Consider the following 15345-nt stretch of genomic DNA (forward strand, 5'->3'; position numbering starts at 1 on the left):
GTGCATTGTGTGCATGTGTGCGCAAGAGTGCACTGTGTGTGCATGTGTTATGTACGTGTATCTATGTGTACATGTGTGTTGTGTGTGTACATGTGTGCACGTGTCCATATGCATCTGCACACATGTGTATGTGATTTTTAAAAACATCTTTATTGGAATATAATTGCTTTACAATGCTGTGTTAGTTTCTGCTTTATAACAAAGTGAATCAGCTATACGTATACATGTATCCCCACAGCCCCTCCCTCTTGCATCTCCCTCCCTCCCACCCTCCCTATCCCACCCCTCTAGGTGGTCACAGAGCACCGAGCTGATCTCCCTGTGCTATGCGGCTGCTTCCCACTAGCTATCTGTTTTACATTTGGTAGTGTACATATGTCCATGCCAGTCTCTCACTTCATCTCAGCGTATCCTTCCCCCTGCTCGTATCCTCAAGTCCGCTCTCTAGTAGGTCTGCGTCTTTATTCCTGTCCTGCCCCTAGGTTCATCAGAACCATTTTTTTTTTTAGATTCCATGTATATGCGTTAGCATACAGCATTTGTTTTTCTGACTTACTTCACTCTGTATGACAGACTCTAGGTCCATCCACCTCACTGCAAATAAACCCAATTTCGCTTCTTTTTATGGCTGAGCAATGTGTGTGTGTGATTTTGGAGGAGAGTGCGCACCAGGACCATATCACAATCTAGAGAGTCTGCCGTGTTTTTAAACTTTTATTTTTACGCTTTCTACTTGGATGGAAATCGCATTTTTTGTCCTTTACAAAGGAAGAGTTGCAGTGAAGGTGTTTGCAGATTCTCCATAAGGAAATATGCGCTTGTGGGGGGCCCACATCCTCACCACAGTTCACGCTGGAACGCACCAGGATGGAAAGGTGGGATCTCCTCTGGCTCCTGGCATGGGAACGACGGCGAGGGCCAAGCGCCTGAGCCCAGCACCCCTCGGGGATCCCGAGGCTTGTGTTCGGGGATGAAAGGGCCCAGGGACGAAGGCTTCTCCACAGAGGGCCCCCCAGCTCTGGCCCGGGGGAACGCCCGGGCAGCCCCGTTATCCAGCTGGATGGCATGTCCCTTGCCCAGGGGAGCCGGGGAACAGCTGGAGTGACAGCGAGACCCCTCAGAGCGTGCCCGGTCAGGGGGTCTGCACCCGAGACGTCCCATAGCAGAGGCCCCCGAAGGCCCATGAAGAAACCCCACAATGAAGTCACCATAAGCGCCAACCCAGCAGCCGGGAACTGCCCTGTGCCCCCTCCGGCCCCCCGGCCTTGCCCCCAGGCCCCAAGGCTGCGGCTGGACGGGAGGGTGGAGACGTCCCTCCAGCCCAGCTGGGGAAGACGGGGTGGCTGGGGTGGCAGTCCTCCCGGGGGGCATTTTACGTTAGTGCTTTGGTTGCTCCCCACGGTGGCCGCAGGGCGCCCCTGGGTCGGGGTTGACCAGCGGGACACCGGCGCATCCAGGCTCCTGCACCTGTGCGGCGGTGTCCGTATCACAGTGTGGGCGTTGCCAATTCCTTTGTTTCTATGTGAAAATTTAAGATTCAAAGTGTTTTAAAATAAAAGTGAAGTGACTGCACGACTTTTGCTGCCTGTGTGCAACTACATGAGGCTGGCTTGAGTTTCGCTGGGGAGCGGGGGCCACCCCTGAGAGGACCACAAGAGAGAGGCAGCGGAAGTCGCACGTAACTCGCTCTTGCGACTATATCCCCGCAGACCTGCTGGTTCATGGAACAACCCCTCATTCGTAGGTTGAGTAAAGCACCTGCAACAGCTGTGCCAGATGTAGCCAAAAACGCTGCATCGGTTTTTAGCGTTAAGTACGTCCCACGCGCGAAAAAGTTACTTGTTGTTTATCTGAAATTCAACTGTATCCACGCCCTGTGTCTCCTCGGGCCGTCCAGGCATAAGATGAAAGCAGAGGGGTCCCCACCGGGGCTGCTGGTCCCACAGGAGGGGCTGCTCTTCAGGCGCCGTGAGCCCCGGGCAGGCACTGGGACGGCGGCCAAAGGCCAGGCCACACCCGCCCCCTGAGGTTTAAATCACTCTGCTCAGGGCCATGGGGACCTAGAGCAGATTAAATGGGTTTAGAAAGACCAGAAGTGGTGTGTCTTGCACCTGAATGTAGTGAGGTGAGATTTACAGCTATTAGATAATCCACGTGTCTCATCCTAGGACACAAAACCGCGTCAGGGCCGACACAGTGACTGATCCTGCCGACAGCCCGGCCTCCCTTGGCCGCGGGCCCCCATCTCAGCCTCCCAGGCGATGCTCACGTGGCAGTTTCAGGTCACAGACCAAAAGCACGGGACGGCCCTTCAGGGCCCTTGCAGGACATTGTGGCTGCAGCGCACAGAAGAGAGGGTCGTCCTGCAGGTTTCTTCACCAGGAGAGGGGCTTTAATGCCCTCGGTGCACAAGGGACCCGAAGATACGCTGAAACATCCCCACCAACGAGCCGGCCTCTTCCACCTGATGGCTGTCTGAGCCACAACAGCCCGGGGCCAGCCTCCTGCAGTGGCTCCAGGCCAGCGGGGCCACTGGTCCCAGGTGGCTGGGCCGCAGCCTCCAAGGTCGTGCCCCTCAGGGTCACTCCTGTCCCGAGGCTGCTGGGGGAGCAGATGGCAGGGGTGCTAGCCACACTCGGCGTGACACTCTGAAGGCAGAGGCGCTCAAGAAAGGGAGGGGACTGCTCCCGGCCGTCAGGCAGCAAACCCCACGCAGCAACACCAGCCCTCCTGGCCCCAGGAGGGAGGCCAGGAGAGGGCCAGGCCTTGCAGGGCAAGAGGCAGAGTCGGGGTGGGAAGCAGGTGCCGGGTGCGGGGAGACAGCCGCTGGCCCGTTCTGTCTGCTGGGGGTGGGCAGCTTGTGTCCAGTTGTCATCAACTGGCGATGGTCTCAGGATGAGGAGAAGCCAAGGGGGTGACCACCGCGGTCAGCGTCACCCCCAGGCCCCTGTCCCTTCCCCTCCTCCTGGACGCCCAGGCCCCGGCCGGCAAGGGGACCCCGCTGGAGACTCAGCACCGGCAGACGTGCAGATGGCATCCCCAACGTGTGGGCGGGGACCAGCTCAGCCCCAGCAGTGACCCGACAGCTAGGGGCGGGGCCAGGAGCTGGGCGCTAAGGGAAACCGGGCCGGCGCACAGTCCGGGCCTCCCAGCGGAGCCCGCAAGCCCACAGGCCAGGGTTTGCCGACCTCTGAACCAGCCCAGAGAAGGCAGGGCCTGCGAAGCTGCAGCTGCGGTGCAGGGAGCCCAAACTGAGTCTTCACTCTCGCCGCCCAAGCCGCCGCCAGCTTGCACGTCCGCTCCAGGGCCTGGAGAGCCACACGTCGCTGGTGCATTCCGTCCTGGGACCACTGGATCCTTTTTGAGTGAAAGGGTGCAAAAGAGGTAGGCTATCTACTGCAGGCACTCCTGACCCTGCGCGGGAGGCCAGGCTGGACCGGCCTCCTCTGTCCTGCCTGTGCTGAGCGCCGGGCCACAGCCATGCAGCGGCCTGGCGGGAGGGGCTCAGCTGACCCATGAGGCGCTGCAGCTGGCCTAGCAAACCAGACACAACCCCGACTTGGACGAGGGGGCCGCCTCCGGCACGGAGATCCCCTTCATGTCGTCGGGCATCTGCCCGTCAGGCCGCCACACGTTCAGGTCCCCAAAGATGCCCTTCTCGATCATCTCCTCCTGCCAGGGGATGGGGCAGGTGCCGGTGGCGAATTCCTGGAAGAATTCTGTGTCCTCTTTGTCAAAGGCCACACCCCTGACTGTGGAAAAGGCACCCACATCCTGGATGTTCTTTGCATAGACAGTCCTGGAGTCTGGGACGAAGGGGGGGGTCAGCATCCCTGTGAGAGGACGGAAGACACAGGGCGTGAAGGGCCAGCCAGCGGGAGGGGGCGGCCGCGCTCAGCCAGCAGGGCTGCTGCCCACATGCGGCCCTGGCGGTGACAAGGAGAGCGACACCCGCCACAGGGCGCTGAGCCAGGCTGGAGACTCAGAGTCCGGTCTGGACACACGTCGCCAGAACCCAGCCCCCATCTGTGCCCCCTCCGCCCCGCCCAGAAGCCCCATCATGAGGGTCGGCGGGCCCTTGGCTGCACTGCCCCCGACACCGCTGTGCCCACCGTCTCTGCAGACCCCCAGCCCCAGTGCCGGCCTCCCCATCTGCAGGTCTACACCTCGATCACAACATGCTCGGAACTGAACTCCCTGTGCCTTCACCCGATCCCTCCTCAGCACAGACCCTGTGGCCTCGGGACTGAATGCGGCTCCGGCTTCCCGGGTCCTGACCGCTCGCTCGGGCTGCCTGATCTCCCCGGGCCTGGGGCTGGTCTGGGCAGCTCTCCCTGGCACCCGGCACCTTCAGATCAGCTGGGGCTGCCACTGCCCTGACCCTTCCCCACCAAAGAAACTTCTCCTACTGGGGCGTCGGGCCGTGAGGTCACAGGCTCACACTTCCTGGGTGTGGGTTCTGGTGGTTGTGGCGAGTGCCACGCTTCTCTCCCACAGACACGCGTGCACACACACACTCGCACACACTAGCTTGCACGAGACATGACAGCAGACTCTGGTGGAACGAACGACGGCTGGAGAAACCCCGCCTCGACTTGGATCGCAGGCTCCGTCAAGGAACCGCCTGACAGCGGGTTCAGATCTTCAGCTCACAGGTGTTTCCCGCACACCCCGTCCAACCCTCGCCGCCTCCTCGGGTCCCCAGGAGACCCACCCCATGAACATCCAGTCCTGGGCACGCTGGGATGAGCAGGGAAGAGGGACGGTGGTGTCATCGGGGGCAGAGGATGCTCCAGGGGTGGGGTTCGCCCAGGCCGCCCGCCCCCCGACCTCACGCTAAGCTGCCGGACGCCAATGGGACGGGGCGGCCAGCGAGGGTCGCCTAGGAGCCCCCAGCCCCAGCTCCCACACGCGGACAGTACCGGCCTCCAGCTGCCGCCAGCTGATGTCTCTGAAGAGGGGGCTGGCGCGGAGCCCATCACAGGAGCCGTCCCTGAAGCCCAGGCGCCTCTCGGGGTCCTTCTGCAGCAGCGCCTCGCAGAAGTCCTTGCAGGCCTGGCTGAACTTGTCGGGGTAGGTGACCGCCTCCTCCAGGACCCGCTGCTTCAGTTCCTTGTTCTCCACCTGCACGGCGGACACAGCACCGTCAGCCCACGTCACACCCCTGACACCCACGTCACACCCCGGCCAGGCCCACCCACATCGCCCCAGCTGCCACGGCAGCTCCGGACACGGCAGCTCCGCGGGCCCGGCCGGCCCTGCTCTCGGGGGTGCCTGACACCACCCTCCCACGTGTTAGCCCTTAAGGGCTCAGTATCGCTGGTCAGGGCGTGAGACCCTGAAGGTGGACACCTTGCACTCCCACAACCATCGCCCCCAGCTTGCCCGGCGAGGTGGCAGAGGTTCACCGAGGGCAGACACCCCCTGGGCCCATGGAGCCTTAGTGCAGACCAGCTTTTCCGAGCGTGACTTCCAGCCCACAAAGTTCACTTCCGGTGGCTCCATCCCCAGGGGGCTCCCCGACAATCAGCCCGGAAGTCTCCAGCCCCACCTCAGCTGAACGCTGCCCGTGTCCTCTCCCTGTCGGTCATATTTGCCCTTCCTGAAACGCCCTAAAGGTTCACGGAAGTGGGATCGTCCAGAGTCACTCTTCCGGGGCCAGGTTCTTTCATTCACAGTGGGGGGTTAGAGACCTGTCCGTGTCACGGGTGTACCTGAGGCTCCTTCCCATCGAACACAGGGACCTCGGGTGGACCACAGAATGGAGGGACCACAGATGCACTGAAGATGGACCCCAGGATGCATGACCCAGAGACGGGCCATAGCATGAAGGGGCCACGGACGGACCATGGAATGGGGGGACCACGGATGGACCAGAGGATGGACCACGGATGGACCATGGAATGGAGGGACCACGGATGGACCATGGAATGGAGGGACCACGGAGGGACCATGGATGGACCACGGATGGACCATGGAATGGAGGGACCATGGATGGACCATGGATGGACCATGGAATGGAGGGACCATGGATGGACCACGGATGGACCATGGAATGGAGGGACCATGGATGGACCACGGACGGACCATGGAATGGAGGGACCACAGATGGACCACGGATGGACGGACTATGACGGTTCACTTTCTCATAAAAGCGTCTCCTGCCCATTTTCACCAGAAAACAGGGCTCCTTTCAGGGCTGTGGGCTCAGCCAGGGCTCTGCGGTGGAGCTCCTGTGGTGGCCTGAGGCCAACATGGACCCCACACTGTGTTGCTTTACTCTGCTGTTCTGAGCTGAGGTCGGGGAGAGACCCGTTGCTGGAGTCCAAGGCAGAGGTGCACGCGCACAGAGCGACCCTACGCGTTAGTCAGCAGAGGGGTTCTCACTCTTGGGGGACTGGAGACCAGACCGTCCCCACGACTATCTCAGGAAAGGAGCGGGGACTGGGCGGGGGCCCTCGGGGAGGTCCAGCAGAAGAAACTGATGGCTGCGACCTCCAGGCAGGCCGAGGGGCCACGTCTAAAGTACGGTTCTCCCCAGGCCTCCCTCCTCAGCCCCACAGACAGGCTAGCTCTGAGCAGAGTCAGCGCGGCGTCCGGGGAAGAGGCTGCTTTGCTCCTTTTGCGAACAGTGCTGGCGGCTCTGAACGACACCTATTCGCGGTTCCGCTGGGCTGGCAGAGCTCCCCGGGGAGACGCGGGGCTGCCACGCGGACAGGAAGCAGGGGGCACAGGAGGCAGGGCCCCAGCACGGCCACCCCCGGTGCCCGCTGCCCCCAGGACGTCCAGGGAAGCTGCCGTGCCTGCAGCACGGCCTGAGCATCCGGGGAGGCGAGCGCCTTGGCCTCCGGGAAGGGCAGGGAGGCCGCCGGCGGGGGAGCCACGCCCCCCAGAGCAGCGCCGCTCGTGGGGGCGGGGCTGGGGGGTGTCCGGGCTCCTCTCCTCCTGACAGGCTCCTTGGCGAACGGAGACCCAGGAGATGAGGTCGCCGTGTGCACCATGAGAAGCCTAGTGCTCCCCGAAAAGAAGGTCACCAGGTCAGCTGGGGGACACTGCTCCTGTGACCCCAACAAGGAGGGTCACTAGGTCCCGCGGGGACACTGCTCCTATGACACACACACACGCACACACACACACACACACACACACGGAGCTGATGCCAGCTCAGCTGCAGGGACACCGCTGGCCACCTCCTACCTTCTCTCCGCGGGCTCGGAAGGGGCCTCTGGCCGCGATCATCTCGTACAGCGTGACCCCCAGGGAGAAGTAATCCACGGCAAAGTCGTACTCCTCACCCCGCAAGAGCTCCGGGGCCATGAAGCCTGCGACAGGAGCACAGCGCGACTCGGAGACCAGCACACGGGCTCACACCTCCCGTCTCCCCGGAACCCAGTAGGGTCCTTGCGCCGGGACATGCGGGGCTGCCCCGCGCCCACCCACTAGGGAGCGCTCCCCCGGTGTGAGTGTCCCCTTCGGTACAGCCATCCCTGGCGGGAGCCCCCTCCATCCAAGGTGGATCTCACCCCCACTGTGGTGCCCATGGCGGACAGAGCCAGTGTCTGAGGCTCACACAGGACCTGTGGTCAGAGGCAGGCGCTCAGACCCGAAAGGGCACAAAAGGAGAGGCTGAAACCCCGACGCTCCTAAGAGTGGTCCGGACGCCCAGCAGCCCGTGCGCTCCACTTCTGGGGAGTCAGGGCCACGTGCGGGGCCTGCAGGCTGAAGGGGACACCCCGAGAGCCAGCTCTGGCTTCCATCCCTTTGTGCCCCGTGCAGAGGCCAGCCCAGGGCGTGGGAAGGGTAGACGGGCAGCACCTGGGGCCCGTGGTCCACTCCCCCGGCGCCGGGTAGGCCGTTGAGGCTAGGCGCCAGGGTGGCTTCTGTGCTCGGATGACTAGACATCCCCCCAAAGGCAAAGCTGAGCATGTCCTTTTGTCTCCAGCACCGCTTGGTCCTTCAGCGTTTACCTGCGTTCGCGGCAAGTTCCCAGGAGGGCATGGCTGGATAACACGGGCCACGCTGCTGTGGCCACAGGACATTCCCCCGGAGGTTACAGGAGCCAAGTTCCAAATAACCCCCTGGCCCTGAACACAGCGTCTTTTCAGGGATTACAGCGCTGGCCAGACGGCCCAGACTCTGGAGAAAGACACGTTCCACCAACCACAACTTCTCCATGAAAACGGGCCCGAGAGGAGGGCCCACCGACCACAGAGACGCAACATCCCTGCAGCAAACAGCCCGCTGGCCCCTCCAGTCTGCTCCACCCGCTGGGACCCAATGACACGTCTGCCTCGCGGTGTCTCACGTGGCAACGATGAACCTCCTTCGCGGGAAAGACGGCTCGAGCGGGCAATGGGTGAGTGCACGCAGCGTCAGTCTAGGCGCCAGGTCCTCCTCCCCCCGCCCCGAGCCCCGCGGTGCTGGCACAGCGAGTGCCCCTTTGCGTGGACTGCGGCTGAACCGGGGGCGGAGGCTCGGCTCTGGGGACCTGGGCCGGAGGGAGCAGGGGTCCAGGGCAGAGGGTACGGAGGGCTCCCCGAGCCTTCGCTGGACGCCCCACCTTCTAACTCACACCGACCCCAGCCTCCGCTGCCACTGCTTGAGGCCCCCGCGCCCGCCTGACCCCAAACGCGCAGGTCAGCACAGCCCGCGGGCAGAGCCACGCCGTCCAGGGCTCAGAGCCGCTCGGCGGCCGCGGCAAAGCCTGGGCGCCCCCTAGCGGCCTGTGGGGCGTCGTGCAAGCAGGGCCGGTGACACCCCAGGTCCACCGACTCCAACCCCGGACCTGATCCGCCAGGAATAGGCGAGCGGCATTTCGCTCACACGCTCACGCCCTGGAGAGGAACCTCAGAGGATCCGGAAAACTCACAACAGGACCTCTTCCTAAATAAAGCCGCAGATGAGACAGACCCGCCGTGGCAACAGGCACAACCCCCAAAGGAGCCCAAAGCGCAGGACGGGGGCCTCGGGGGCAAAGCAGGACCCGGGAGCAGCTCTTTGTCCCCGAAGCCGGACACACGCGGAAGAAGCAGATCTGCTGAGAAGTCCTACAGAAAACCCGGGCCATCAGGAGGGCAGAGCGCTCGGAGCGCCTGCTGCGCCGTGTGTGAGCGTGAGCCTGTCACCCCAGGCCCCTGCGGTGAGCACCGAAGCCCCCCCGCCCCCACCTCCCGCTCGGATGCCTCTTCTCTGCGCCCACCTGCCTGAGGGTGAGAGGAGATGGGGTGGGGACAGGAGGCGCCACGCACGCACATGCACACAGACACACACACGCACACGTGCACGGTCACAGACACACACACGCACACGTGCACGGTCACACACACAGACACGCACACGTGCACAGTCACACACACAGACACACGCACGCACACGTGCACGGTCACAGACGCACGCACACGTGCACGGTCACACACAGACGCGCACGCACACGTGCACGGTCACAGACACACGCACGCACACGTGCACGGTCACACACACAGACACACGCACGCACACGTGCACGGTCACACACACAGACACGCACGGTCCAGGGGCCACCTCACAGCTGAGCACCTTCCAGGCCCTGTCCCACCCACCCTGCCTCTGTGCTGCTTCCCTCGGTGCAGACCCCCAGGCTCTGCCCGTGGCCGGCGCTGGGGAGCTTCCGTCACAGAGGGCACGCGTGGCAAACAAGGAGTAATTGTTCAGGGGGTCGGGGGTCGTCCCTGCGTGGGTGCCAGTCCCGCAGCCTCACCCTGAGAGGGGACGGATGAGGGAGCATCTTCCTGACAAGCCCCAGCCCTCACCGTGACGCCCACCCCAGGCCGCGGGACCCCAGGACCCCGGGCCTCGTCCCCTTCGCCCCCATAGCGGCTGCCCTCACCCCGGCTCTCAGGCCCTCACCTGGCGTCCCCGCATAGCCCTTGGTCTTGGTCTGCCCTTCCTTCAGCTCCACGGCCAGCCCAAGGTCAGAAATTCGGATGTTGCCTGGAGAACAAACATGGGGTCAGGTCACACGCGGCTCCGCAAACAAAGGCCCCTGGGGCTCCTGGACACACACACGTGCACAAGCAGGGCGCACACACGCAGGGGCCGCCGCTCCCCGCTCAGGCTGCGGAGGGACCGAGGGTCCCAGCAGCGCTCGCAGCTGGAATCCGGGGCATAATCCCCCTAAAGCCAGCCTCCTCGTGGCTCTGTCTTCCCCGAGCTCTGCAGCAACGGCCTTTGGGGCACCAGTGTGTCCGTCTGACCTGTGATGGGGAAGGAAGGGGGGCTCTAAAGGGACTTATGGGAACCTCAGTCTTGGGGGTTATTTCCTGATGAGAATCCCAGTTTGACTCCTCACGAAGACAGCAAACAAAGGGATCGGGTGGGGACCATAACCGTTAGCTGTTTACTAATAGTTCCACACACGCCGGCCTCCTGGACTAACTCCCTGCTGCCCTGGCGCCTAGTCATGCACCAGATTTCACCAAAGTCCGTTAATCATCTCCACTCAGGGATAATGCCACGCGGTGGCAAAATCGCAGAACGAAAGTAAACAAACTCGAGACGTGTCTTGGCGCCGTAAAACTGCAACGAGCATTTATCAGAGCGGCTCCCTCCCCTCCCGACGCCCAATCAGGCTACAGAGGCGAGCAGGGCGAGGGGAGGCCGCGCGGCGGCCGCCTCACCGTCGTCGTCCAGGAGCACGTTCTCGGGCTTGAGGTCTCGGTAGATGATTCCTCGCTGGTGCAGGTGCTCTAGGCCGCTGATGATCTGGGCCGTGTAGAAGAGGGCGCGCGCCTCCGGGAAGCCGGGGTTCTCCTCGTCCACGTTGTAGATGTGGTACCTGGGGGCAGACCGTGTGGAGCCTGTGCTTCTCTGGCACAGCCAGGAGCCGCGTGCCCACGGCTTTTGTGGGAAGTAGAATCTCGGGAAAGCGTTGAGGCCCCCGAATCCCACGTCGTGTCGGCAAAGCGTCCGTCATTTCAGCCTCGGCGTCCAGCCTTAGCGGCCCGCGGCGGAGCCTGGACCGCCGGCCGCCGGTGTCTGTGTCCTCACAGCCCCTCAGCACAGCTGTTACAAGGGAAAGGCAGGGCAGCTCTCCCACCCCACCTCCCCTGCCCCGGCCCGCGGGGGGTAACAGGGAAACAGGCCCCAAAGCCACTTTACAGCCACCAGTGAAGGAGCCAGGCAGAGGGGGGCGAAGGCGGGCCACGGGACAAGCCCGAGCCCCAACCAAAGTGAGCGGCTGACCCAGAGCCCAGGAGGCACGTGGGCCGTTTCCCCAGAGACGCGCAGACTCCCCGGTGGGCCCTCGGAGGACTCCCCCGGCCTCCCGGACTCTCCTATCTCCCGTTTCCCTGTCACGTTGTACAGAGACGCAAAACCTAACAAGCAAGGTATTTAAGCTAGAGAACAACCAGGGAGAGGAGAGGCAGGCCCGTAATCTCGAAGAAAACAAGAGAGAAACCCTCATGCCAGCCGGAGCGACAGCACGAACGGCTTCTCTGCTCCATGTGCATTTTACGAGTGTCCTGTAGTGCAGTGCGGGGCAGCACGACGCGGTGCGGTACAGGGTCACGCACAGCGCCCTACATAGTACAGTGTGGCACAGGACGGGGCAACGCAGGGCGGCGTGCTGCAGCCCAGGGTCGGGTACCGTCTGACGCAGCGCGGTACAGTGCCGTGCAGGGTAGTGCAGTGCTATCGACACGATGTAGCATAGATAGTGCAGTGGAACAGCAGCACGCATAGCGCAGCGCCGTGTAACATAGCACAGCTCAGGGCAGGGGAGGCGAGCAAAGCCTCACGATCTCTCCGCTCTCCAGCTCGTGCTATTTGCGCTTCCAGACCCTTCGCTCCTCCTCCGTGAACTTGCACAGGTGGCTCAGGCAGGGCCTCAGAGCCTCACCTGGAAAGTGGGGCCAACAAGCTCACCTGGCAGAGTTTCGGTGCAGGCGAACGCAGGCCCGAGAACGGAGGCACAGCGACGGCCCCCTTGTGTGAGGGCCGTGCGAGTCGCCTAAGTGTCTAAGGTGTGTCAGCTAGCTCTCCGCAGCAACCTCGGAAGGCCAGTATTTCACCTCTATCCCCGTTTTACAGACCAGCGCGCTGGGGCAAGGGCGGCCGTGTTGCCCAGCTGGCAAGTGGGTCTTTCCCCCTCTGAGAGCCAGTGATCCAACTGCTCCCGGAAGCCCAGGGCCGGGCCCTCAGGTCTCTGGCAAACCCAGGCCCCGTACGGCGCCGCCGCCCTCTGGTTCTCCCTGCGGTGGGTGGCCAAGCCACGGTTCCCGGAGTCGGCCGCACGGTGCTTCCACTCTGCCGCCGCCCCCAGAGTGCATCGTCGACGAAGCTTGTCTTCGTTTGCCGTCCCTCTTAAGGCGCGGCCCTCGCCCCCCTTGAGGCCCCTCCCGCCCCTTTATCCACCGTCCAACTAGCACTCGATTCGCAGCTCCTCACGCCCTGCTGCCCTCCCTGCTCACCCCACCGTCCGCCTGAACCCGAGGCCCGCAGGACGGACCCATGACCCGAGAGCTTGACCGCCTCGCCCAGGGTTCCTGCACTTCACTGGGACTGAGGACACGTCGTTTCGAGGACGCGCAATCCGAAGGCAAAGAGGAGGACTTAGATGGGGGCAGGGCTTGTCTTCACCACCACGTCCTCAGCACGTGGGAAGGAGCCCCCCGCGCACTCGGCCGCGTGAGCCCTCCCGTCCCGATCCCACAGCCGAGAGGCGGGCGCTGACCTTATGTCGCCTCCATTCATGACGGTCATCACCAGACAGAGGTCGGTTTTGGTTTCAAAGGCGTAGGCCAGAGACACGATGAACCTGCTGTGGACTTTGGCAAGAATCTTCTTCTCCACCATCGCGCCCTGGAAAGCAGGGTGAGCGCCCAGGGTTAGGCGGGAAAGTGATATTGCCAAAAACGGCCAAGCTCCACAAACCAGAAAACGTCACGATAAAACAGAAACAGGGCTTCCCTGGTGGCGCAGTGGTTGAGAGTCCGCCTGCCGATGCAGGGGACACGGGTTCGTGCCCTGATCCGGGAAGATCCCACATGCCGCGGAGCGGCTGGGCCCGTGAGCCATGGCCGCTGAGCCTGCACGTCTGGAGCCTGTGCTCCACAATGGGAGAGGCCACAGCAGTAAGAGGCCGCATACCACCAAAAAAAAAAAAAAAAAAAAAAAGTGGCTGTACAGAGCAATTGCAAATAACTTAGAGACATGCCTCACACGCCCCGTTTCACAGAGACAAGATAGGGCCTGGGAACCCATCACGTGCAGAGGACTCCGGGGTTCCTAGGGCCGCCAGCAAGGGGGCTCCTGCCACCCAGCCTTAGGAGTGTGGCTGAGGGTCCCAGCAGGTCCCCAGGCAGCCTGTCGGCGCTGACCTTCCCTTCCAGCTCTTCCCGCTGCAATCCCAGCCCTTCTCCTCCCATCCAGGCCTCGGAACAGCACCGTTTCAAGCCACCCCGCATCCCTGTTCATTTCCTATATTGATTTTAAGACCCCATGAAGTCCATTTAATGTGCTTTTGAAAGCTGTGCTGGGTAAGGAGAAAGAGCCCTGTCGCAGGAGGAGTTCCTGATGTTGAGAAGCCCTTTCTACCCGCTGCGTGGGAAGATTTTAGGTGGATTTTACTTTGCAAAAGTTTGATAAGTTTCCTGAACTCGGGAGAAGAGAGGCTTAATACCCTAACAGTTGGATTCAACTTGCAGGTAGATGGCCCTGAGGGTACCTGCTGCCCGCAGAGGCCGTCAGGCAGAGCACCATCGAGGGGCCCCGGGCGGGGTGCTCGGGGGTAGCTGCTGTTTGCCCCCAGTGTGATCTGTCCTGTGCAGCGGGAACGGGAAGGAAGCCCACGCAGGCAGAGCGCGGCTGGAGATTAAGCAGCTTTGGCTGACCCCGCCCGAACGGGGCCTGAGGCCAGACGGAGAGTGGGCGCCGCTCAGAGCAGCTGCTTCCACCACCCCCAACCCCCGGCCCGGACAGCGCTGCACGCGGGCACCTTGGGGCCTCCCCACACCAGCCCCGGGGAGACTCCCCCTGCAGCCTCCTCCCACCACAAGCCAGGGAAAGTTCCAGAAGGTCAGAGTAAAGGATCTGCAGACTCATCCCAGCAGCCTCCCCGACACCGGCTGCCGCACTGCGTGGCCCTGGTGGCACGCCGAGAATCGTGGTGCGTGTGGCACAGGACCCACGCCAGCCACGCAGAGGCCGCCCCTCCAGGAGGGACGCCCCGGGCGCCGAGGCCGGTGGTGTAGAGCAGCTGGACAGGCAGAGCGTCAGCGCCACCAGCGCCTGCCGCTCCGAGCCAGGGGCTTGGTCGCCAGGCAGACAGGCGGACTCGACGAGGGGGCACGGGGCGCTGACCCCGCCCAGGGCCGCACGGCGGGAGCGCCCACCACGGGGTGAGCCGGCCCAGGACGCCCCAGCCCCTACCCGCTCCCTGGAACGCCGCGGCGGCCCACCTTGTACCCCTTCCTCTTCTTCAGCCGCTTCTTGTTCAGCTTTTTGCAGGCGTACATCTTCCCGGTGGCCTTCATCTGGCAGGCAGACACCTCCCCAAAGCCTCCCCGCCCCAGGACCCTGAAGTCCAGGAACCAGTCCTCGCCCACGGGCTGGGCCTCCAACCACTTCCACTGCAGGAAGCGCTGGAAGTACAGGCTGTCCAGGTACTGCTGGAAGGGGGCCTGGCTCAGGTGCGCCAGGGTGGCCTGCAGGAGGGGCTGGAAGAGCCCGTCCCCGGCCCCCGCCGGCCCCTCCCGGACCTGCGCCACCATCTCCTTGTCCAGGAAGCCGCAGAAGAGCTTGGCCTGGGGGTCCAGGTACTCGGCCCGGATGGCCTGGGCCTTCTGCGGCCGGAGGTCGTCACCGGCGGTGTCGTAGACCTCGATGTCCCTCCAGAGCTCCAGGGCCGGCACGTGCTGCTCCTGGGCCTGCAGGAACTGCTGGAAGAGCCGCTTGCCGATGGGCTGCTCCGAGCACACGCTCTCGAAGCCCAGGTCCAGGCTCGCCTGCAGCGCCCCGCACTTGGACAGCGGGGGCAGCTTGAGCCGGGCCAGGTACTTCCTGTCCCGGGAGGTCGGGCCGCTGCTCGCGTCGAAGCTGGCCCGGGCAGCAATGAAGGCCGAGTTGGCCACCACCGTCTCCAGGGACCCGAAATCCATCCTGGCGCCGGCCTCCCTCCGCGTCCGGCTCCCACGTCCCAAGCCGGCCTAACCCACGGCCCTTGGCCTCTGGCCCGTTCCCACCCTCTGCGGACAGGAGGATGGCCGGGCACCGGGAGCCCCAGGAAGCCCGCTGACCCAGCGCAGGCGAAATCCCGGCCGGAGTGGAGGGCGCGCAGGGCGGAGCAGGTGCCAGAAAAAGACAATC

At 63.5% G+C, this 15345-nt stretch overlaps 1 protein-coding gene across 1 annotated transcript; it reads right to left on the reverse strand.

Moving 5' to 3' along the window:
• Positions 1–3534: 3534 nt before the first annotated feature.
• Positions 3535–15137, reverse strand: GRK1 (G protein-coupled receptor kinase 1). The gene is made up of 7 exons (XM_067713179.1): positions 14439–15137; positions 12713–12840; positions 10656–10813; positions 9886–9969; positions 7198–7322; positions 4923–5124; positions 3535–3833 (listed from the first exon to the last, which is right to left on the reverse strand). Exons 1-7 carry the CDS (start codon positions 15135–15137, stop codon positions 3535–3537), a joined length of 1695 nt encoding a protein of 564 aa, XP_067569280.1.
• Between the last annotated feature and the right edge of the window lie 208 nt (positions 15138–15345).

Source organism: Pseudorca crassidens, chromosome 18 (assembly GCF_039906515.1).
Source record: "Pseudorca crassidens isolate mPseCra1 chromosome 18, mPseCra1.hap1, whole genome shotgun sequence".
Lineage (NCBI taxonomy): Eukaryota > Metazoa > Chordata > Mammalia > Artiodactyla > Delphinidae > Pseudorca > Pseudorca crassidens.

Excerpts from the sequence above, each read along its gene's own strand:
- GRK1 (XM_067713179.1), bottom strand. The coding sequence starts at position 15,137 with ATGGATTTCGGGTCCCTGGAGACGGTGGTGGCCAACTCGGCCTTCATT. Across the intron at positions 12,841-14,438 it reads AGAAGAGGAAGGGGTACAAG|GGCGCGATGGTGGAGAAGAA; the intron begins GTGGGCCGCCGC and ends CCTGCTTTCCAG. Across the intron at positions 9,970-10,655 it reads CGTGCTCCTGGACGACGACG|GCAACATCCGAATTTCTGAC; the intron begins GTGAGGCGGCCG and ends TTTGTTCTCCAG.